Source organism: Anolis carolinensis, chromosome 3, assembly GCF_035594765.1.
Source record: "Anolis carolinensis isolate JA03-04 chromosome 3, rAnoCar3.1.pri, whole genome shotgun sequence".
Taxonomy (NCBI): Eukaryota; Metazoa; Chordata; class Lepidosauria; order Squamata; family Dactyloidae; genus Anolis; species Anolis carolinensis.
The window spans coordinates 216893603-216919332 of NC_085843.1; the positions used below are offsets into that span (position 1 = coordinate 216893603).

Sequence of the window (25730 nt, forward strand, 5' to 3'; positions counted from 1 at the left end):
CTTTTCATGGGAGAAAGAATAATCATTCCGGCAAGCCAAAGACAAAATGTTCTTGCACAGCTGCATGAGTCCCATCAAGGGATTCAAAGAACCAAAGAAAGAGCAAGACAGTTGATGTACTGGCCTGGTATGTCCAAAGATATTGAGTCAGCTGTTGGCAGTTGTTTTGTGTGTGCTTGTTTTGCCCCAAATAATCAAAAGGAACCACTTAAACCCCATGAGATCCCAGAAGGGCCATGGCAGAAGGTGGGAGTGGATATATTTGAACAGGACAATCGCTCTTTTCTGTTGGTAATTGACTATTTCTCAAAATACCCAGAAGTAGTAAGTTTATCTGATAAAACTGCAAGAACAGTAATTGTCAAGATGAAATCTGTGTTTGCAAGACATGGAACTCCATTAATTGTGGTGAGTGATAATATGCCATTTGCGAGTCAAGAATTCAAAGTATTTGCGAAAGAATGGGGATTTGAACAATGCTTTAGTAGTCCGGGGTATCCACAATCTAATGGTATGGTAGAACGAGCCATCCAGTCTATAAAACAACTTACACATAAAGTAGGAAAGGCAAGGGGTGATCTGTATGCAGCATTGTTGGAGTACCGGAATACACCTGTGACAGGACTATCATATTCACCTGCACAAATATTGATGGGCAGAATGCTGAGAAGTAAACTTCCCATAACAACTGACTTATTATGTCCTAGGATTCCTATTAACGTGCGTCAAGATCTACAAAGAGCTCAGGAAAGACAGAAACATTTTTATGATCGAACAGCAAGACCCCTCAAACCACTAAGAGAGGGAGATTTGGTATGGATGCAATCCAATAATTGCAAAGAAAGATGGCTTCCTGCCGTTGTGATAGAAAAATGTAAACAGCCTCGGTCATATCTAATAAAGAATCAGGACGGTCGCGTATATCGGCGTAATAGGCGTCAATTAAAACAACGGAACCAAACACCCGAAACTACAATTCAAGGAAATACAACATATAATGGTTCTAAAGGGATGTTTGTGAACAAAAGTGACGCACATGTAATAGCAGATAGAAAGCCAACGTATGTGACATCGCATGGCAGGCCTGTGTTTGAACCTGTAAGGTACACTCCTTAGAAGGATGGTGCTGAAGACCATCCTCAACGGTGGGCTAAGTACTAGTGACCTCTGGCCCCATAGAAGACATATTTTCTTACCTGTCTAGTGATGTAATGAAGCTGCCAAGTTTTAATGAGAGACTTTTGTAATTTTGATGTATGATTTTTTTAACACTTTTATAAAATGTATTTTGTTTTGTCTTGTCAGATGTGTAGTTATTATGTATGAAGGGGAGATGTGGTATACTGTGCCTTTAAGCCACACTCTCTGGTTGTTACAGCTGTAATGTAAGAACTACTGATTGCTGGGATATATAGCTTTTGTGCACCCAAAGCCTCAGTAGCCTTCCTAATGTTTGGAATAAACTCTTTCCTACAAGACTCTGCTGGCTGTTGAGCTTCCTTCATACGAAGAATATTACACTGACCCCGCCTCTCACGCAGCACAGGAGGTGGGGCCAGGGCGCGCTGGGCGGGAGACGGGGCACCGCCCTGATGGGACCCCGCCTCCTGCCCCGCGTACCCTGCCCAGCTGGCCAGGAAGCGGTGGGAAAGTCCCTCCAGGCCACAGCAACCGCGGCCTGGAGGGACTCCCTCTGCAGCCTGGCCGGCTGGGCAACGCCAGCCAGGCCAGGGCGAGCAGTGCAGGAGGCGGGGCCAACCCTGGCCCCGCCTCCCGCTCTGCTTGCCCTAACCCTGCCTTTCGCGCAGAGTGGGAGCCGGGGCCAGGGCGTGCTGGGCGGGAGGCGGGGCACCGCCCTGACAGTGCCCGACCTCCCGCCCAGCGCGCCCTGGCCTGGCTGGCCTTGCCCAGCTGGCCATGCTGCAGCGGAAGAGCTCGTTCGTCGCCGAACAGGCCTGCCTGTTCGCCGGCGAGCGAGCCCATGGTCCCCGCTGGGGGGGGGAGTTTGACGGCGCCCCTGGGGACCTGAGCTCGAAGCGGCCGCCTCAGTGGCCTCCGTGTTAGGCCGGCCCTGGTGGCCAGAGAAGGGCAACTAAAATGATCAAAGGTCTGGAGACCACGAATCCCTATGAGGAGCATCTTAAAGAAATGTCTGTCTGTTTAGCCTGCAGAAGAGAAGGTTGAGAGGAGACAAGATAGCCATGTATAAATATGTGAAAGGATGCCATAAGGAAGAGGGAACAGGCTTGTTTTCTGCTGCCCTGGAAACTAGGACTCGAGGCAATTGGTTCAAATGGCAGGAAAGGAGATTCCACTTGAACCTCTTGACTGTGAGAGCTGTTCAGCGGTGGAACTCTCTGCCTTGGAGTATGGTGGAAGCTCCTTCCTTGGTAGATTTTAAACAGGGGCTGGATGGTCATCTGTCAGGGGTACTTTGTGCTTTTCCTGCATGGCAGGGGGTTGGACTAGATGGCCCATGTGATCTCTTCCAAGTCTATTATTCTATGATTCTATAATTCTAAGACATGACCTGTGGCAAGATTTGTTCAGAAGAAGTTTGCCAATACCTTCCTTTGAGGCTGAGAGAGTTTGCCTTGCCCAAGGTCACCCAGTGGGTTTCATGGCTGAGCAAAAAAGGATTGATGCAATGCTCAAATCACTATATCACATTGTCTCTCACAATAGTTTCAACTGAGGGTTTCCCATAGGAGCTATACAGTTTAGGATTCAGCTGTAAGCTCAGCCTCATGACACGTCAGTTAAGTAAACTTTGGACGGCATATTCTTCTTACCACACCTTTCCCTCCAAGGTGAAAACTGAAACCGTTTCGGGGTAAAGCCATGCCAGGAGGAAAAGAAAATCGCCTTAAGGGATTACACGGAAGGAGGCTTTGCTTTTATAGCCACCTTCACTGCCCCTATCTGTTAGCCTGCTCAGACTTTAAACCCAATTGCTGTTAGTTCAATGGGGGAGGGATAGAGAAGACAGCTCAGCAGATGCTCACCTGTCATACAAGACGTGGAAAGCAGATAATGTTTTTATTGCCCTGTTGGATCCTCAGTTTATTATTATTCCTTTAAAAACATTATGCACTTTCTATGCAAGAAATTCTTTAACAGTGACATGGAAACACTTAACAAACAGACATGCCACAGCTGCCCCAGTTTACTGCCAGATTCATTCATCGTCTTTTAGCTCCTTTAGTCTCCTCTATAGTCTATCAGAATCATTACATCCTTTTTCTCTCCTCTGTCAATGGTGACCTGTTGTTTTCAATGAGAGATGTCAGGTACAGTAGAGTCTCACTTATCCAACATTCGTTTATCCAACATTCTGGATTATCCAACGCATTTTTATAGTCAATGTTTTCAATATATCGTGATATTTTGGTGCTAAATTCATAAATACAGTAATTACTACATAGCATTACTGCGTATTGAACTACTTTTTCTGCCAAATTTGTTGTCTAACATGATGTTTTGGTGCTTAATTTGTAAAATCATAACCTAATTTGATGTTTAATAGGCTTTTCCTTAATGCCTCCTTATTATCCAACATATTCGCTTATCCAACATTCTGCCGGCCCGTTTACGTTGGATAAGTGAGACTCTACTGTATTCCTACTAGTTATCCCTCCACATCTGCAAGGGTTAAAACAGTGATTTCCAACCTGTGGTCCCCAAGAATTAAAATGTGGTCCACGGCCTCATGTTACTACATTGCAACGAGAGCAACTGGTCTCGCGAAACCCTGAGGCAACGAGGATGTTGGGAGGGGAGAGGCTGACTACCCAGGAAAGGCGCAACAAAGCCTCCTGTCTGCTTCTCCTCCTCCTCCTCCACTTGAATGGAGCCATTTCATGTGGCACCTGGAAGTGGGGGGTGCCTTGGTGTCTTCGTTTTTAGGCCTGTTCTTAGGGTTATTTGGGGTGCTGATTCAGAAGATTGCAATGGATAGACCACATCAGCTCTAGATTAGTAAATATGGTTTTCCTTGGGCGAGCTGATGGTGATTACTGGATGGTATATGTTCTGTATCAGAACTAGAGCTGATGTGGTCTACCCAATGCAATTTTCTGAATCAGCATCCCAAATAACCAAACTAAATCTAAAGGTGACCAAAAACTGATTCATAACCCTTCTGGTACTGATGTTGGCGAGTGGTCCCTAGTGAAAGCAGTCCCTGGTCAAAAAAAGGTTGAGATCCACTGGGTTAGAAGTACCAGTGAAAGTGAAAAACTATGACTGAATAACACCTCTACTTCTAGGCGTTCCAGAATGATTCTGGTCAACTTATGCTGGAAACTGACCAAAAAAGCACACTGGAAGATTACAGCTTCCCAGAGAGAACATCTGTAATCAAATTTGCAAGTAATCAAACCCAGAAAAGTCAAAACCATTGTATTCTGGAAGCTACAATTATTATCATTATCATTATTATTATTATTATTAACACAGGATCCCTTCACAGCTCATAAAGTTCTTTGGGTGAGGTAAAGCATGGGATCACTTTACCTTCCCAAACACAAAACCTTTTAAATTGCAAAAAGGAACGAACAATTGGAACAGGGTTGGTAGCAGTGACCATGCTATCAGTTACTCAACCCATTTTTTTCTATTCTGTTAAACTCTAGGTTAAAGGGGAGAAGGAGGGTTTGGTAATAGAGCTGCTATTGGTCTTCAGATTTCAAGTGTGTTTTCTTTTTTTAAAAAATCACAAAATTTGTGAATACCCTTGTGACGTATGTATACAAAGCTGCATTATCATCCTTATCATTTCTTTTGGAACATTCAACATAAAAAATGCCTTTTTTCCTAGGTACCCCCTCCCCATTTAGGAAGGTGATTCATTTCTCTACTAGACAAAACAACAATAGAATCAAATAATCAGAGTTGGAAGAGACTTCATGTGCCATCCAGTCCAACCCCATTCTGCCAAGAAGCAGGAAAATCGCATACAAAGCAACCCCAGCAGATGGCCATGCAGCCTCTGCTTAAAAACCTCCAAAGAAGGAGCCTCAACTATACCCCGGTGCAGAGAGTTCCACTGCTAAACAGCTCTCGCAATTAGGTAGTTCTTCCTAACGTTCAGGTGGAATCTCCTTTCCTGTAGTTTGAAGCCATTGTTCCACGTCCTAGTTTCCAGGGCAGCTGAAAACTGTGTCTTAAGAGGACACCAAACATTTTACATACATAATGTATTCCAAAAATGTATACACTCTTAATAGGATTAAAGATTCTTGCAGTAAAAAAAATTAGAAATCAAACTTTAAGTGAAGTTTGCAATTCTGCATTTCAAGAAACAAAATTTATTTATTTACAACATTTATACCCCGCCCTTCTCACCCGAGGGGACTCAGGGCGGCTTACAAAAATTGGCAAAATTTAATGCCCAAAATGCAATCATAAAAACAAAACAATATAAACAGATCCATTAATAACATTGTTAAAATACATTATAAAAACCTTAAAAACGTATATATAGTTCCATTTCAATTTAATTAAAACTGTAATTTAAAATAGAATCCGTAACTCGAATTAAATTATAAACATTTATTCTTCAGTATATAGTAGATTCTCAGTTAACTGGCATCCCTGGGGATTGGTAGGTGCCAAATAAATGCAGTTTTTGGTTGCTTGAGAATGGCTATTAAAATGGGCCTAATACTAACTAATGTTCGCCGCTTTGACTCCCAACCGTGGGAGAAAAGTAGAATAAAAATAAACAAATAATAATAATACTATACGCTATACCATAAACTCTGTATTGACTTGACATTAGTACTGAAATACAAGCAGTCACTGAGTTACAAACATTTGACTTATCATTGACTCATAAGTTAAGAACGGGGATGAGACAACAAGAAGTGAGAGAAATCTACCTCCCGGAAGGGAAATTTACTCCTGGAAGAATTATTATGAGGGGAAGGTGTCTCCACAGTAGTTTTATCACCAATCCTTGTTTCCACAATAAGACAAATTGTTCAAAATCCAGTTCTCACAGGGACAGAAAGTGAAATGAAATCTTCTGAATAGGGAACAGACAGCAAAGCAAACTCCACATGGGTTTTAACCCTTCTCTTTGCTATCCAAAGCTAAAGAATATATATTTTTGGTTTTTTTTCAATGTATCTGTTCCGACTTACATACAAATTCAACTTAAGAATAAACCTTCAGAACCTATCTTGTTCCTAACTTGGGGATTACCTGTACAGTAATTAAAAACGAATAAAGACAAGCTTAAACACAGTTCCACTAAAACTAATTTTAATTTTTACTTAAAGTATTATTTCTTCAATCATTCTGCCAGTTGCTTAAGAGTTCTGCTTGCTTGAGTTTGGGTTAACAGAGAGTCCGCTGTAAATATATTCACTTTGGACCCTTCCACACAGCCATAAAACCCAGAAAATCAAGGCAGAAAATCCCACAATACAATATCTGCTTTGAACTGAGTTATCGGTCCACACTGACATATCTTCCAGTTCAAAGCAGATATTGTGGGATTTTCTGCCTTGCTATTCTGAGTTATTTGACTATGTGGAAGGGCCCTTAGCCTTCCAGAAGTTTGGGGGAGGATGGACCACAGACGATGGGATTTGCAGTACCTTCACCTACATCAAGAGACTACTCATCAGCCATGAATCTGCACAAATTTCAAATGGGCCCATTTATAACTTCCAAAAGCAAACAATGCCTTTTTCAAATAACCTGAGCATCAGCGGGTACCCAAGCTAATATATGTGTGTGTGTGTATAGCGTATGTATGTATGTGTGTGTGTATATATATATATATACACACACACACATATATAATCTTTACTGTGTAAATATGGTTTGAACTTTTTTCCTTAGCACTTGTGTACCAAAGTTAATTCTTGCTTAGTTTCCTCTACAGCTGCTCCACATGGTTCTTCAGAAACATGATGATGAACACATTTCCTTTTCTTAATGAGAAAAGTATAAATTTTTGGGATGCTGTGGGTTTTCCAGGCTGCATGGCCATGTTCCAGAAGCATACTCGCCTGACATTTCGCCCACATCTACGGCAGGCATCCTCAGAGTTGTATTAATTGCAACAAAAATGGATACTCGCAACTCAATCAACAAACTGTGCAAATTATAAAAGTTGTACCAACATTTGAACAGCAACAGCCAAGTTAAGTCCAGTTCCATCAAACCATGTAGGAGCCTTTGTGGGTCAAACATATATATCAACTTATATATGTCTACATCTTATATACACATAAAACGAAGGTCATTTTCTACACAACATTTCTAATAATGTTGTGAATGAAGCAGCGTTTGTGAATCACAAAACAAAGGTGTCACTATCTTAACCCCCACTATGTCAGTATTTTGGGAATTGCAGCCAAGGGATGCTCAACCTGTATTAATACAGTGCTTTCAAGGGTGCTGGCTTGCAAGGCGTCTGCATGAAAGCTTTCTCAGCCTCTGGCTTTCATTCATGCAACCACTGACAGACCTACCCGCCTGCTGTGGGCACCTTTCCCCTTCCCAAGCCCCCTCCTTCTCTCCTTGCTTTCCTTCCTTGCAAAAGACTCACTGAAATAAATCCTGTAGTCCAGGCTATTGGAGCAGCCGCGTTCCTCCACGCTGTAGCTGGCCATGGTTGAGAGTGCGCGCGCGCAAGAGAGAGAGAGGAGACAGAGAGCGGCGCGAGGCAGAAGCAGGCAGCGTGAGGACAGAATGGAACACGCCGCAACCAACCAGAGCCTCCCCTTTCGGCCGCCGTTTCTGAGCCCGGACACCGCCTATTTCCCCCACCCACTTCCGCACTGCGCAGGCGCACGCTCCCTTCCCAGTGGTTTCATCATCCAGAGGCCACGCCGGGCCTGTACGCAGTGCGCAGACTCAGAACACAGTGATCTTGCGCCATTCATTCCCACCTCCTTTCTCTCAGTCTGATGCTTCTGCCCGCTCTCTTAAGTCTCACAAACTCAAGACTCTTCTACATCTGCCTGTCATGCAGTCTAATGAAGGAACTAGATAAGATCCAGAAGTATAAAAATACCCAGGGTGCCCATTGCTGAGGATTTGCCACCTAGTCTTCGGGTGAGAAGGGCGGGATACAAATGTTGGAAATAAAATCAATTGACCCCTTTTGTACCCAAAGCAGCATCCAAAATAACCTCCAGCTTTATTTATTATTTATTTATTTACAGTATTTACATTCCGCCCTTCTCACCCCGAAGGGGACTCAGGGCGGATTACAATGAACACATATATGGCAAATATTCAATGCCAACAGACAAACAACATATATAGACAGACACAGAGGCATTTAACATTTTTTTTTCCAGCTTCACGATCCCGGCCACAGGGGGAGCTGTTGCTTCACTGTCCACTAGTGGCTGTACTTCCTCATTCCTTTCCTCATGTTTTGCTGGCAGTTTTATGATGTTGTAAATTAGTTAAATTAGCCTCCTGCATAAAGCGTACCTAAATTTCCCTACTTGACAGATGCAACTGTCTTTCGGGGCTGCATAGGTCAACAGCAAGCCGGGCTATTTAATGGTCGGGGGCTTAACCCGACCCGGGCTTCGAACTCATGACCTCTCAGTCAGTAGTGATTTATTGCAACTGGTTACTAGCCCGCTGCGCCACGGCCCGGCCCTTTGTCAAAATAGAGATTCCTTAGGTCCCTTCCACACAGTCCCTATATCCCAGGATCTGATCCCAGATTATATGCTTATCCCAGATTATCTGGCAGTGGGGACTCACATAATATTATATAATATTGTATATAATAAACAAAATATATACAATAGCATATAATAATATATTGTATGTACAGTGTTCCCTTACTTATCGCTGGGGTTAGGTTCCAGGACCACCCGCAATAAGTGAAAATCTGCGAAGTTGGGACACTATATTTTAATATTTATACATTATTTTAAGAGTTATACACTACTTTAAGTCTTTATCAACCAATCGTGTGTTGATAAATTGCCTCCTCCTCCTGTTGCCACTTGGGCTCCTTTTCTCTCCCTTCGGCTTCTCCTTTCTCCCTTAGGCTGTAAATTGTAATTTTTTTATTATTTATACTGTAGTAGTCTTTTAGAGTTTATTTAAAAACCGCAAAACAGCGAATCCATGAAAAGTGAATTGCAAAGTAGTGAGGGAACATTGTACATATAATATTGATAATGTTGTAATACAATATAATACTTACAGTACAATATAATAATATTAATTATGCATTATATATTACATGTTATATTATTAATAATATTACAGTATAGTGGTATAGTAGAATATAGTGATATAGAATGCTAATATTGTGCTATGCTAATAATATAATATATTGTATGTACATATAATTTGGAAGCTGCTCTGAGTCCCCTTCGGGGTGAGAAGGGCGGGATATAAATGTAGTAAATAAATAAATAAATAAATTTGTTTTGAACTGGTTCATATGAGTCTACACTGCCATATGATCCAGTTCAAAGCAGATAATGTGGGATCAGATACTGGATTATATGGCAGTGTAGATCCAACCTGAGGGCCCTTCCCACACAGTCATTTATCCCAGAATAAAAAAGGTAAAGGTTTTCCCCTGACATTGTCTAGTCATGTCCGACTTTGGGGGTTGGTGCTCATCTCAATTTCTAAGCCGAAGAACCAGCGTTGTCTGTAGACATCTCCAAGGTCATGTGGCAGGCATGACTGCATGGAGCACTGTTACCTTCCCGCCAGAGCAGTACCTATTGATCTAACATTTGCATGTTTTCGAACTGCTAAATTGGCAGAAGCTGGGGCTAACAGCGGGAGCTCACCCCACACCCCAGATTCAAACCGCCAACCTTTCGGTCAGAAGTTCAACAACTCAACAGTTTAATCTGCTGCGCCATTGGGGGCTCCATGTCCCAGAATATTGAGGCAGAAAATTCCACAATATCTGCTTTGAACTGCATTATCTGAGTCCACACTGTCATATATTCCAGTTCAAAAACAGATAATAAGGGATTCTTATTCAGCTGTGTGGAAGGGACCTATGTTACCCTAAGTTTTCCATTGAAGAAGGAGGCGTGGCTGATATGATGGAGACAGTTTTGAGTTTTCAGTGAGATGATGATAATGATGACAAGTGAGCCCACTTAAACATTAATTATGCTGAAAATATAATAGATGTTCCAATATGATTACACTATGCAACTACAATTTACATTTTATTCCCATGTTATTATTAATAATACTTTTAATTAAAATATTTTTCAAATTATGAGAGGCCTATGCATGCTTTATATGAATTTTATTTTACTTCTTACAAAAATAAAACAAGAGCCCTATAGTTGCTGGGTGGGCCTCCTTTATTTTCTGGTAACCAATATATTTAGATCCAGTCTGCCACTGATGATAATGATAATGATCAATTAAATTTTTTTCAATACTCATTACCAAATTAAGGGGTCGAGAAAAATCGTTGCTAAAAGTATTTCTGAAACTGGATGGGGTCTATGTTGTAAATGTAACGAGTTAACAGGGGCTGGGCTGTGGCGCAGCTGGCTAGTAACCAGCTGCTATAAATCACTACTGACCGAGAGGTCATGAGTTCGAAGCCCGGGTCGGGTTAAGCCTCCGACCATTAATAGCCCCGGCTTGCTGTTGACCTGTGCAGCCCCGAAAGACAGTTGCACCTGTCAATTAGGGAAATTTAGGGACACTTTATGCGGGAGGCTAATTTACAACACCATAAAACTGCCAGCAAAACACGAGGAAAGGAATGCGGAAGTACAGCCACTACTAAACGGTGAAGCAACAGCTCCCCCTGTGGCCGGAATCGTGAAGCTGGAAAAATGTTTTAAAAAATGCCTCTGAGTTTGTCTAATGTATGTTGTTTGTCTGTTGGCATTGACTGTTTGCCATATATGTGTTCATTGTAATCCGCCCTGAGTCCCCTTCGGGGTGAGAAGGGCGGAATATAAATACTGTAAATAAATAATAATTAAATTTTTCGTTACTTTTTGTGAAGTAATTGTGCCGATGGGAAACTTCAGAGGCTGCTTTCTCCCTCATTGTTAGAGCTATTGCCATGAAACTTACTACGATTATAGAACACATTTACCACAGTTAGCCCATCAAGTTTCAGAACGTTTCACTCATCCACTGATTTTTGGGGAATTTTCAAAGTGACACAAGATATCAGGAGATCATCCCCCTCCCCCAAGTTTCAGAAATATTCATCTATTGATTTTTGGGAATTTTTAGAAGTTTTGACACAAAAAAAGCCACAACAGCTATCTCATTTAATGTCTTTAACAAATAGAACTTCAGTTTAGGGATTTCTTCCCATCCCAGCACAGATTTACTTACTAGTACTGAAGAATGAGTCAGTCTTCTTTGCGTGGTTGGCTGGCTGTTGCTACAGAGGGATAATAGCTCCCCCCTTTCCTCATTGGGACTTTTTGATGCTGAGCAGAATTCTGGGCAATGTAGTTTAGGGCAGGGCCTTTTGAATTCTCTGCCATAGGGCTCCTTGGCCTCCCAAACTATATTTCCCAGAATTATGTGTCCTCTCAGTCCCTTTCCCAGCTCACTCAGCTCATCCCGCCTTCCTGCTTTCCTCTCCTCATGGCGAGAGGCAGTCTATCTCTTCTTAGCTGAAAGAGAAATGGCAGCCTTTTTGGCTTTGCCTTGCTTGCGCTGAAAATGGAAACTGACAGAATTCAAATGAAAATGTATTGGGCGAGTTTTGATTCTTAAGTTTTTGCGTGGGCACCCCCAACCTTGTTTCTTAATATCTGTTTGTATATACAAACCTTACAATTGCATACGACTTACGATTTAAAAATGAAAATTTGCACACCCCTAATAATGATGCTTCCTTTTTGCTTCTGAACTACTCTCACTTATCACAGATGAAGCCAGCATTAGTTGGAGCCATTGCCCAAAGCAGACAAGTTCAGCCCTTTTCTCCCTCTTTCACCTCCATTCTTGCAAACTGATCAGATAGAGACCTCTCAAAATTAGGCCAAGGGCAGGATGAAGGTTGTGTTCTCTCACCTTTCTGAAATTCAGGCTGAAAGGTTACTATTGCAAAAAAAGAACCTGAATTTCAGCCAGTTACTAGAATACACTTTCAGGTAACTATGCAACTGAAGGCGAACAAAAGCCTGTGCTACCCAAGAAGCTATTTGGATGCCACTGAACACCCTGCCTAGTTTAAATGCAGTTTTATGTGCATCACAATCCAATTAGAGCCAGTTACTCACACCCTAACTATAGCTATGTCCTGATTACTTAGCAAGTTGTCTGAGAAGAATGAGATGACATGCCAACCAGAGAGACATTTTACTGTGAGCTGAGCTGGCGGCAAAGCAAAATTTGCACAAGGGTTAAAAGTATGGCTGGATCTGCACTGCCATATAAAGCCGATCTAAACCCAGGTGAAAGAAAAAGGGTCATTCTGAATTTCATCTGCTAGAAAAGTGTGGATATGCTTTTTATGGTGATATCACTGCACCACCACCACCTAGAAACAAAAAAAAATCATCAGAAAGTACAATACAATTTTGTCATTTCACTTTTGCTTTCACCTTATTTGGATTACAGGAACAGAGCAATGTTTCAGCTCAGCTTTCAAAGTGAAATTGAAAGGGAATCTGGTTTATTTGTGTAACTGCGATGATTCAGTATCTAACCAAATACGAGAAATTACAAAAGACTTTCTGGGAAACAGCATAGTCTGTCTGGGAAAATGAGCATTATAGTCCAGCATGTTGCCAGTATTGGGATGGTTTTAAGATGTTTTCTATATATTTTTTTTAAAAAGAAAGCATAAAGCAATAGAGATATCCTTTCCCTGAGTACATCTGCGCTGTAACTTTAAGGCAGGTTGACATCACTTTAACTGCCATGATTCAATGCTTTGGAATGGTGAGAATTGTAGTTTGGAGAGGCACCAGCACTCTTTTGCAGAAAAGGCTAACGCCTTGTGAAACTACAACTCTCACAAGTCCATAACCTTGAGCCATCACACTTAAAGTAGCATAAAACTGCATTAATCATACTGTTTAGAGGCAACCCATCAATTGCCTGTCTGTTTATATTCCACTAGCTTGGGAACCCGGCGATGCCTAGGTTATTTGATAAAGGCATTATTTGTCTTGGATTATTAGGTATTCTCAGTTTGGAGTGGGTGAACTACAATTCCCAGAATAGTGGGTCAATCCTCCCGAAACCATGCCAGTATTGAAAGTTGGCCATTTTGGGTCTGTGTACCAAGTGTGGTCCAGATCTGTTGTTGGCTGGTCATCGCCTGGCTGCAGTGCTCTGTGGATGGGGGTGAAGTACTGCATTTCTGTATAAACTGCGGACAAATATGAGATGAGGCAGCACATTTGTACTCAGGCCATGCTGGGGTGGGGATTGTGAGATGGTTTCTCATAGGCATCTAGCCACTGTCAGAGTTGGACTTTAAACTAGATACTCCATAGATTAAATCAACACAACTACATATATTCTCATAGCAGGTTAAACCACCAGCTGCAGTAAATCTTGTCACTCAAAGGTTGACAGTTCGAAGCTCAAGTCAGGGTGGACTCTTGGCTTTTAGCCCAGCTTCCGCCTACCTAATGGTTCGAAAGCAACATTTTAGTAGATAAATAGGTACCGCTTAAAAGCAGGGTGGTATTTTAAGGCACTCACAAAGGAAATGCCAGAAAAATGCCAGTGATTTGATGAAAGAAGGAAAGTTTACGAACAAAGCTTTTTGGCAGGGTAATGGAGCGACAGTACCACCACCACACCCCCGGTAGTTGGAACTAAGCAGAAGCCTCCAAGATGCCGAAGATGAGAAAAGCCTATATATACCTCTATCTATGTACAATTATCTGTCTTGTGAGTACATAAACGGCATTGAATGTTTGCTGCATATGTATGTTCTGTGATTCGCCCTGTCCCCTTCGAGGTGTAATGTTGAATTGAATATAATGTTTTTAAATGTTTAATATGTATAATTTTAAATTCAGTTTATTTTAAGCCGAATGTTTGTATGTGTTTATGGCATTGAATAATTGTCATATGTAAGCCACTTTGAGTCCCCTTTGGGGTAGAGAAAGGTGATGTAAAAATAGGGTGAATAAATAAATAAGTAAATAAAGGTGGAATATAAATACTGTAAATAAATAAATAATTCTTTTAAGAGAAACAACATGTAGTTACTAAGAGGTAAAGCATTGGGTGGGGAACCTTAGGTGCACTAGCTATTTTGAACTACAATCAGGTCTCCACGTTTCCAGTAGTCAGGGGTGCCAAATGTGAGACAGAAATCAAACTTTTGGGTCCCCCACCCCAATACTGTTGAATGATATCCCAGAATACTAGTATACTTGTAGAGTATGCAAACAAACACAATAGTCTATACACAAAGAACATGTAATGACCAATCAATAGCTGCTAATTGCCTGAAATTCCCATATTTATAGTTTATGATGTCATCAAGCAAAGCCATATCACCTGACCAGACGGATCAGAGAGAGACAAATATACACTTCCCATTGGCCTTAAGAATCATGAGATGAATGAAGAAACGTAGGTTGGGATAATTTGATTCTGTGATATTTGCTAATGATAATTTCTTAACAAGTGTAAAGGTAAAGGTAAAGGTTTTCCCCTGACATTAAATCTAGGTGGTTGGTGCTCATCCTCATTTCTAAGCCAAAAAGCTGGCATTGTCTGTAGACACCTCCAAGGTTATGTGTCTGGCATGACTGCATGGGGCGCCATTAACAAGTGTACTCAACAATAATTGCATAATGTTTTAATCAGTGCTTTGATTTGCAACAACACTGTATTGATAATTGCCTAATAACTTCATTGCCTAATAGCAAATTGATATTGATCACTGCTCTGCCCCTCACCTGAAAGTTAGTTTTAGTTAGCTCTAACAGCCTCCAAGAAGAGGCAGCTTGACTTAGCATGAACCTCAAAAGAACAGATTTAAAGAGTTGTTTTCTAAGACTTCAGAGCTTCACAGGGTAATGTAGTAGGGAAGAAAAACTAGTTGATACGGCAAGGTCATAAATCTTCTCATAAGCAATGGGAATAAACGAGGAGGCTAATTAGCTAGCACTGACATAGTAAGTCTCATTATGTAAAAAAGGTAAAGGTAAAGGTTTCCCCTGACGTTAAGTCCAGTCATGTCTGACTCTGGGGGTTGGTGCTCATCTCCATTTCTAAGCCGAAAAGCCGGCATTGTCCGTAGACACCTCCAAGGTCATGTGGCAGGCATGACTGCATGGAGCACCGTTACCTTCCCGCCGGAGCGGTACCTATTGATCTACTCACATTGGCATGTTTTCGAACTGCTAGATTGGCAGAAGCTGGAGCAACAGCGGGCATTCACTCCGCTCCTGGGATTTGAACCTGGGACTTTTCGGTCTGCAAGTTCAGCAGCTCAGTGCTTTAACACACTTCGCCACCGGGGTTTCTGTCTCATTATGTATGCTCCAGCAATAAAAGATGACATAATAGCTTTACGGCACATGCTCACAGAAAGGGAAAAGTTTCTTCAAGAAGTTGGACCGAGGAGCAGGCGTGACACTTCAATTTGTTTGTGAAGCTCACTATGCATTTATGTGATCAAATAAACTCACTATAATGGAGACCTCCTGTTTTAGGACTTGGATACTAGAGATCATTAACAGCAGAGAAACAGTATCTGGATGATTTCATCTGATGCTAGCTGGTATAAAACTATTGTTCTAGGATCCCTCCCATAAAAGATAGGCTGGTACCCACATGCATGTACATTGTTTTTTTTTTTCCTTTTGCTTTTTTCTAAGCATAAAATCAACCTTACTCTTGATCCAAGAAACATTTGGTCATTTTTGTCTATCCTTGAAACTTCTGAAGCTGTTAATCTCTGGCTTAGTGGAAAAACCAGGAATAAACAAAATTAACCCGAGGGACCACCTTCTAGGACTCTTTAGGTTCTCCAGTGAAATTCTGTGGTCAGTGTCTAGTGGAAGTTGACCAGAGTTACGCTGGAGGACCTAGAGATTTCTAGAGAGATCGTATTAATCTAATCCATAAATAATCAAATCAGTAAAAGTCAAATCTGCAAATGCGGAGGGCTGACTGTATAGGTCTTATAATTTCTGATTATTCGACTTACGGCTTTTGGAATATGAAGTTCTGACATCTCTGATGGGCCAGAGGTTTCCCTCTGTTAAGACAAAGTTTTGGATGGCATGTAGGCAAATATTTCCTCCTGCCCATTACTAAGAGCTGTTTGGCAGTGGAGTATGCCTCAGAGCTTTGTGGAATATTCTTCTCTGGAGGCTTTTAAGCAGAGGCTGAACGGCCATCTGTTGAGGATGCTTTGATTGTGTGTTCCTGCATGGCAGAAGGGGATTGGACTAGATGGCCCTTGGAGCCTCATCCAACTCTGATTCTATTATTACTATAAATCAATGGGAAAATGGGTTAAACCCTTGTGCTGGCAGGACTGGTGACCTGAAGGTTGGGTTGGTTGCCGGTTCGAATCGGGGGAGAGCGTGGATGAGTTCCCTCTGTCAGCTCCAGCTCAACATGCGGGGCCATGAGAGAAGCCTCCCACAAGAATGGTAAAACAGCAAACATCCGGGCGTTCCCTGGGCAACGTCCTTGCTGATGGCCAATTCTCTCACACCAGAAGCGACTTGCAGTTTCTCAAGCTACTCCTGACATTAAAAAAAGGAGAAAATGCAAGGGCAGATTGCAGAGTTGGTACTTGTGAGAGCCACAGCAGTCTGCAGCACCTAGTGCTTATACCCTTGTGATTCAAAATAAGATGGCAGCAGAGAGTAGCCTTTATTTCTGTTACATTGTCAAAAACAGCAAAATTGTCATTTACAACACAAGGCATAATCTTTACTTAACAGTGAGTGCGGGAGAAGACAAAGCAGTGCACCAATGCAGGCATCAAACACTTTACTTAGGCAGATGAATTCTCCACTTGAGTTTCATGGACATATCCTGATTTGACTGCACACTTAATTTCACTGGCTGTTTTATTCACTGGCTGTTTTATTCTTTTAAATTCAGGGAAAAAATGGTTAAGAGCAGGCATGACATTTGTGTAGAGTCTCTGCACCTGTGTCTTTGGCAGGATCTGCAAGAATTTGTAAATGATGCCACAGTCTTCTGCAGATCCAATGGCTGTTAAAGGCACAGGAGCAAAATCACACACACACACACACACACAATTCGTTGGCATCTTCATACTGCAGAACCACATACCTTTCTGAAAGGAGGTGAAACTGTTATGCCATTTTTATGATTTAAAAAAATGAAACTAGCCATGCTTGCAACTTGCTTGAAGGAAAAGGAGAAAATCGCTGTAAAATAAATGTAAATAGTACAAGTCAAGAAATCCTGGACACAAATACAGTGCGCCCTTGGTTTCCACTGGAATTTGGTTTCAGGATACTAAATATGCAGATGCTCAACTTCCATTACATACAATGGTATAGTAAAATTGAGTCCCTATATCAAATGACAAAATCAATGTTTGCTTTTTGTTTTTGTAAAAAGCATTTTCAAGCGGTGAATGGTTGAATTTGTCAGGGTATTGTGTATTGTGAAATGTTAAAATCAATCTGGATACAGCAATTATGGAGTTAATGAAAGTCTGCTATGATTGATGTATCACAGGACCAATGGGGTCAAGTGTGTTTTGACTGGGACGTACTATCTTGGTTCCTGTGGAATGCAAGGGAGTAAGTTTTCCTGTGTAGAACGAGAACAGCGATGAGCAATGAGCTGTGTGTGTGTGCATGAGTCTTTCGGAAAGTACTCATGGAGGAGGAAAGGACTGAATTTGCTCTATCTGTAAATAGATCATGTAAATAAAGTTGTTTGCCGTTGGACTACCAACTGAACCCTCATCTGCTGGAGTGAGTTTGTCCAGTGCTGTTTTCCACACGGGGAAACAGTCTGGAGAGAAGGAGGTGAACCGGGATGGTGAATTTTTGGATTTCACTCTGCTACCCATCATCCCCGCTGACATTGGGTTATGGGCCCAGGCCTCCACGCTTCCTGCTGCGCAGTAGATGGAGATGCTGATGGCTGGTGAGCTTTCAGCAACTGTGCGGCTGTGAGAGGGATTCCAGAGACGGAGGGGACCCGAAAGAGAGCTCCAGTGAAGCTGCAGGAGAAGATTGTGACCGCCTGAGTCTGCACTTGAGTAAGTGGCAATACGGCTTAATCTCGGGGACCGAGGGTCACGGAGGCAGCTGATTCACCGGGAGCTTGGGGTGTTGAATCTTGATGGCTGAGATGGCTGGGAAAAGCTTCATTTCCAGCATGGAAAAGCTGTCTGATTATAATTATGCTTCGTGGTCAGTAATGATGCGGTCTTTGCTGGCATCAGAAGATTTGGAGAGTACCCTCAATGGTTCAGATCAAAATGCTGAGCACAGAAGGAAAGCCAAAGCATATTTGATACTGTGCCTCCAACCAAACCAACTTGTCCATGTGAGAAACAAGGACACTCCTGAGGAGATATGGCAAGCTTTAAGAAATGTCCATGAGAGAGAGACTTGCATGTCTCAAATGATTTGGACTAAGAGGCTGTTTTCAGCAAAACTTGTTCAGGGCCAAGATGTCAGAAAACATTTGGACAATGTAAAGCAATTATTGATTGGAGCTGAGGAAAGAGGCCTACAATATTCTGAAGCACAGAAGTGTTATCTGGTGCTGTGCAGCTTGTCTGAGGACTGGGACTTTCTGGTACATTCTTTCCAGAATGTGAGAGTCCAGGATTTAACTTTGGATTCAGTTTGTGGGAGAATCCAAGAAGAAGTGGACCGGAGGGCATTTGAACAAGCCCAGAAGCAGACGATAGCGCAGTGCGACCAGGAGGGGGCGCAAGTGGTCGGCTTTGGTCCAGATGGTGTTCCTGAGAATCGTGAGGAGGTTGCAGTACATCAGGTCAAAACACGGCGGTGTTTTGTCTGCAACAAGCCGGGGCATTTTGCCAGGAGTTGCCCAAACAACAAGGCAAGAAGTTCTCATGGGAACAGAGGGGCTAAGAATTTGTCAACAACAACTAAGCCCCAAGTGTTTATGGCTGCGGTGAATGGAAGGATCACCGAAAAGAACAAGTGGTATTTGGACTCAGGTTGTACACACCATGTTGTTACAAATCTTAAACTTTTGAAAAACAGAAGGGATGTGTCTGGAACAGCAGTGACTTTGGCTGATGGAACTGAGAGGAAGTTCAACAAATGTGGCACTGTGTTCATTCCTTGCTTGAATGTGGATTGGGAAAATGTACTTTACATCCCAGAATTGAGTTCTAATTTATTAAGTGTGGCTACCTTAACTGAGAACGGATATAGAGTAATTTTTAGTGGGATCTATTACTATATACAGAGAGATGGACGAGTAGTCGCAAAAGGTGTAAAAAGAAACAAAATGTATATGATGTTTGACAAAAATAACTTTCCAGATGGGGCACAAGTCTATTGTGTGAAGCAGAAAATTATGCATGACAGGTGTATCCATCATCTTCACAGAGCAATGGGTCATGCACGTGTAGAGGTGCTCAGAAAGACTTTAGAAATATGCACAGATTTTGAGTGTGAGAAATGTGAAAATTTATTAGACTGTGCAGTTTGTTCAGAGATGGGAATTGAATCAAAAGAGCATCCAAAAAGATCTGGAATTAAGACCCAGGAAATGTTTGAAATGGTCCATATATATGTAACAGAATCTGATGTAAAAAGCCAGGGAGGTTCTCAATTTACTTTGCTGTTAGTAGATAGACACACGAGATTTGGATATATTTACTTCCTTAAGGATTTGAAGGAAGCTGTTGTAAAGGTGTCTAATTGGATAGACATGGTTCAAAGGGTCTATGAACAGCATGTAGGTCAAATAGTTTTTGACAAAGGAGTTAATGTATGTAATGAAGAGATGAAGAAAATGTTGAGTGAAAGGAATATAGGATTTAAAAATGTAAAATCAAATAAGTCAAATGAAGAAGGCGTGGCTCAAAATAGGATGAAGCAAATTCTTCACATGAATGAGTGTTTAATTAGAGATTCCAAAAGCTCAACTAAGAATTGGCCAGAGTGTTCACACACAAGTAATTACATTTTAAACAGGTTATGGGATGAGGAATTGGATGACATCCCATTTCGGAGAATGTACAAAAAAACCCCAAATATAGGATATCTAAAAGTATATGGTCAAAATGCTAATGTATTAGTTCCAGCCAACCAAAGGAAAAAGGGTGAGCCTAAGTGGAAAAGGATGCAGTTCTTAGGCTACTACCAAGACAAGCTTAAATTTCACAGTGGTCTTGGGAGGCTTATTTTCTCAAAGAAGGCGTTCTTTGAGAAGGATGAAGGCTGGGACAGGTTGCATTTGAACAAAGAGATGTTGTTTAATAACAATTCCACAAAGGAAGCGGAGGTACAGAAAGCTTCAGGTGGAGGGGGTTCTGTTGTTGAAAAGGATATGCAACGAACCATTAAGGAGGAGATGGTTACTCCAGTGAAACATGGGGAAGTACAGACTCCCCAGAAGAGTCAGAAGAGAAGGGGTAAAGGGAAAAAATCACCTAAGCTTGAGAGTGAAGAGCAGGTGACAGAAAAAAGTGAAGATATATCTCTTCTTGAGACCGAAATTGAATCAGTTGATCAGTGGTCTCCAACTTGTCAATTGGCACAGGTGTTGCCAAAGCGCAAGAGATGCAAAAACATTGTGCCTGTTTATTAGTCTGAACGGAAGTTGAAATATGTATATATGTTCAGAGAGAGTTAAATCAGTTTTGTGAATAATTGTGATGAAAAATAAAGATGTAAAAGAGATAGAGAGTGAGAGAAAGAACTCTCTAGAGTTTTTTGGGTGAAGTTTGATTATGTAATGAATTGGTTTTAAGAAATTGGATTTTAAGAGAAATTGAAATCCATGGTTAAGCCAGCAGTGGTTGTAATATAGTCTGGCAGCATCAAATGAATCTATGTGGCACAATGAATTAAGTTTTCAGAGGTTGGGAAAACTATTGATTAATGAAGTGAAGCATCAGTGTATTAGGTTATGGTTCTGGCATCGATTGTGTTAATAAAGATGCAAGAAGAGAGTTGATGTATTGTGATCAAAACAATTTACATGTGATTGAAAATGGCTGTATGTATACATGCATTATCTTGTGGAACTTCAAGAGATTGATCAAATGTGTAGAGTGTTAAAGTATATGTAGAGAATTGATTTGAACATTTCGGAGGGGAATTGTCAGGGTATTGTGTATTGTGAAATGTTAAAATCAATCTGGATACAGCAATTATGGAGTTAATGAAAGTCTGCTATGATTGATGTATCACAGGACCAATGGGGTCAAGTGTGTTTTGACCGGGACGTACTATCTTGGTTCCTGTGGAATGCAAGGGAGTAAGTTTTCCTGTGTAGAACGAGAACAGCGATGAGCAATGAGCTGTGTGTGTGTGCATGAGTCTTTCGGAAAGTACTCATGGAGCAGGAAAGGACTGAATTTGCTCTATCTGTAAATAGATCATGTAAATAAAGTTGTTTGCCGTTGGACTACCAACTGAACCCTCATCTGCTGGAGTGAGTTTGTCCAGTGGTGTTTTCCACACGGGGAAACAGTCTGGAGAGAAGGAGGTGAACCGGGATGGTGAATTTTTGGATTTCACTCTGCTACCCATCATCCCCGCTGACAGAATTGTGGATACAGATATGGAGGGCTGACTGTATCTCCTGTCTAAGAAAATCCTATGAAATCTATGGTGTTACCATAAAGCAGTGTTTCTCAACCTGGGAGTGGAGCCCCCGATGGCGTAGTGGATTAAAGCCTTGTGACTTGAAGGTTGGGTTGCTGATCTGAAAGCTGCCAGGTTCGAATCCCATCTGGGGAGAACGCGGATGAGCTCCCTCTATCAGCTCCAGTTCCACGCGGGGACATGAGAGAAGCCTCCCACAAGGATGATAAAAACATCCAGGCGTCCCCTGGGCAATATCCTTGCAGACGGCCAATTCTCTCACACCAGAAGCGACTTGCAGTTTCTCAAGTCGCTCCTGACACAAAAAAAACAAAAACCTGGGGGTCGGGACCCCTGGGAGGGTTGCAAGGGGAATTTCAGAGGGGTCACCATGGGGGTTCTGTGTGGGAAGTTTGGCTCAATTCTATCATTGGTGGTGTTCAAGGGGCTCTTTGATTGTACATGAACTATAAATGCCAGCAAATACAACTTCCAAATGTCAAGGTCTATTTTCCCCAAACCCCACCAGTGTTCAAATCTGGGCATATTGAGTATTCATGCCAAGTTTGGTCCAGAACATCATTGTTTGGAATCCACAGTGCTATCTGGATGTAGGCGAACTACAGCTCCAAAACTTAAGGTCAGTGCTCACCAAACCCTTCCAGTATTTTCTGTTGGTTGTGGAAGTTGTGTGTGCCAAGTTTGGTTCAATTTCATCGTTGGTGGAGTTCAGAATGTTCTTTGATTGTAGGTTAACTATAAATCCCAGCAACTACAACTCCCAAATGACAATATCACCCCCCCCCCTCCAACCCCACCAGTGTTCAAATTTGGGTGTATCAGGTATTTGTGCTAAATTTGGTCCAGTGAATGAAAATACATCCTGTATATCAGATATTTACATTATGATTCATAACAGTAGCAAAATTACAGTTATGAAATAGCCATGAAAATAATGTTATGATTGGGGGTCAACACAACATGAGGAACTGTATTCAGGAGTCATGCCATTAGGAAGGTTGAGAACCACTGGCATAAAGTAACAGCCAACTTGAAAGCAGACATATACATCAAGTGGAAAGAAGGAAAGATTTGCAGATCAGTGATCAAATGTCAGCTCTACACTTTAGGACAGCCTTATCCAACATGGCAGTCCTAGTGCATTTGGGATACATGCAAAGTGCCAGGCCGAGGAAGGCAATTTAAAACTACGAAAATGTTACATGCGGTACTTTTGAAGAAACAAATGGAACTGAACACTAGAGGGCAATAGGAACAACCCAATGAGTAATTTTATGTACCTTCAATAGTTTCTTTAAATTAGTCAGTTCACCAAAGTAATACATGATGGTCAATGCAACACATTGCACAGTGTTAACGTTAATTGATTGATTCCAAATTATTAACTATCAACATTAATGAATCAATTTTGAAAGCCTTATGTTCCCATCGTTGACCTGAATTCACTTCTGGTTTCTGTGTATAGTTTTACAGCCCTTCACACTATAGAATTCTTGTTCTATGATTCTACTTTTAACTGCCGTGGCTGCTTCATGGGGAATCCTGCAGTTGGCAGTATAAGGAAGGATGTCTAAAATTTTCAGGTGCCTGATCAAACTATTTATCCTGAATTTATTTATTCCTGAATCTCCTTCCACTGTTTGTTTTGAAAAAATAATATTACACTGGCTACTGCTATGATGTGCAACTGATAGTGACTGCATAGCCCATGCGGAGGAATGATGGAAGCCACAGCAGCATCTGGAGACCCACGCTTTCCCCAGACCTGGGCTATCATGAGGTACAGCAGTAGAGCATTTGGTTTGTATCCCAAAGATGTTGCAAAATAAGTCCGAAGAAAGGTGGGGCAATCTTCCTGCAGAGAAAGGAGGAAGGGTGAAAAAGGAGCAAGCTTTCAATCACCTGCCCAAAATAAGCAGGAAAATTATCTCCGTACAGGCAGAAGAGAACTGGAACAACAACCCAGTCAAGCCCTTTAGACAAAGTAACTTTCTGTGATCACAGAAATGGCATTACCATTATTTTTCCTCAGTTTTCCTGTCACTAGTTCACAGTTTGGCATATCTGCTGACCATGTTGGCTAGATGACTCCGGGAGTTGTAGTCCACAAAAGTAACTTTTCCAAGCTCTCTGTAGAATTAACAACCATGACATAATGTTAACGTCTGCACTGACAGTGTCACATAAGTTAACGGGAGTGTTAGACTGATGCAGAATATTCGATTTGTCCCATTGTTTCCACGATGGATGCTTTTCTTCTTCGATTTCTCAGTCTTCCTTTGTTGTTCCTTTATTGAGGTAGCACACCAGTAGTGTCCAATAAATGAGATTGTTGACCAGCCACAGCCCCATGTTAAGAAGCCTATTTCAAAACAAATGTGTCTTTTGTCCTAACACAGAAGGAAAGCCTCAAGCCACACAATCCAGTCTGAGACCTGGTTTGAGGAAGGGCTAAACCAGTGGTTCTCAACCTGGGGTCCCCAGATGTTTTTGGCCTTCAACTCCCAGAAATCCTAACAGCTGGTAAACTGGCTGGGATTTCTGGGAGTTGTAGGTCTTGAGAACCACTGGGCTAAGCATTTATAAATCAAAACACTTTATAAAAGTCATGTTGGAGTATCAAAACTTGTGGCTAGAAGAAGAGAAAATCCCCCTATATGGGATAAGAAAATCCCACATCCCTTCACAGATTACAAGGGCAAAATATTTGGTTTTGATAATCCATCCTACAATGCATTTGATTCACACAAGCTCTGAAAAAATGACACAATGGTATCTAGTAAAGTCAGCATCAGCTGGTGGAGTGTCAGATATCCTTACATATCCCAAGCTGAGACACTAACAGTTTTGGGAGAGCAACCTTTACTGTCAAAATGCTCGACCATCAACCCATGGTGAGCTGCCCGTCCATTCCTCGTTGGGAATAATCCTGCTTGCAAAAGGCTGCTTTGGCCAGATTCAGAGGGCTGTGCCAAGTCACTGCCTTGGACTTCAACAAAAATCCGATTGCGTGTCCCAAAAAGCAATCCGCTGTTGTTCCTGTCTGAATAGGTGTCCTTGTCCCTCTTCTCCATGAAGCAGAGCTGAAATTTGAAGACATCTTGGAATCCTCTCCGGAAGTTCTCATTGAAATACCCATAGATGATTGGGTTAATGCTGCTGTTAAAGAAAGCCAGCCAGTGAGCAAAGGGGAAAAAATAAACTGTAATGAGGTTCAGTTGATACTCAGTTAGGTTCCCATAGTCTGTGAGGAGCATTAAAGTCCATAGGGGCAACCACGAGAGAGTGAAGAACAATGCCACAATGATCAACATGTTGATCACTCTGATTTTCCTCCTGGAGATCCTTCTCCCCTCATTCTCCTCTGACTGCGAGCCGCATATGGGTGCAGATGATTTGAACAGTTTGAAGGCAACACGAGTGTACATTATAACAATGGAAGTGAAAGGAGCAAGGTAAATGTGGGAGAAAAGAATAGTGGTGTAGATCTTACGCATCTCCTGGTCTGGCCAGGCTTCCCAGCAGGAGAATAGTGGATAGGAATGATTGTAGGCATCTACCATGAAGTGATAGTCAACCCTGGTGACGGTCAAGGTGACTGCTGAGGGGCACATAATGGTCAGGGCTAAGACCCAGATGATAACAATGGTGATTAGTGCTTTCTTTAGGGTTAACCTCTGCCTGAATGGGTACACAATGCAACGAAACCTGGAAGAGAAAGAAAGGGCCATATATTCAGCACTGGACAAGGAACAAGCATTTAACTCATGGTCTGTACTCAAAAGATTTTTGATGTCACATCCTAAGGTGCCTTTGATAGTCTCCCCATATATTGACTGGCATTCTGGCAATAATATATGCCTGCATATGTTATTTTTTTGTTATTGTAGAGATTGGTATTCTCTTCCTTCCTCTTCAATGATCAAGGCATGCCTGAGTCATTGGAGAAGACTGCATAACAGTCTTCTCCAACAGTTA

The 25730-nt window shown here is 41.8% G+C and overlaps 2 protein-coding genes across 4 annotated transcripts in view; both read right to left on the minus strand.

Annotated features, from left to right (window-relative positions):
- The window catches only part of ppa1 (inorganic pyrophosphatase 1), a 38613-nt gene extending 30849 nt beyond the window's left edge, over window positions 1-7764 (minus strand). The window contains exon 1 of one of the 2 annotated variants that reach the window (XM_062976213.1): window positions 7565-7764. In XM_062976213.1, the coding sequence (XP_062832283.1) occupies window positions 7565-7628 (64 nt within the window). In that variant the 5' untranslated portion in view covers window positions 7629-7764. The remainder of the gene's footprint in view (window positions 1-7564) is intronic. The other variant, XM_003218530.4, reaches the window with a different exon arrangement.
- A 9032-nt stretch (window positions 7765-16796) lies between these two features.
- The window catches only part of npffr1 (neuropeptide FF receptor 1), a 41259-nt gene continuing 32325 nt past the window's right edge, over window positions 16797-25730 (minus strand). For both annotated transcript variants that reach the window (XM_008106658.3, XM_062976216.1), the window contains exon 4: window positions 16797-25460. In XM_008106658.3, the coding sequence (XP_008104865.1) occupies window positions 24569-25460 (892 nt within the window). In that variant the 3' untranslated portion in view covers window positions 16797-24568. The remainder of the gene's footprint in view (window positions 25461-25730) is intronic.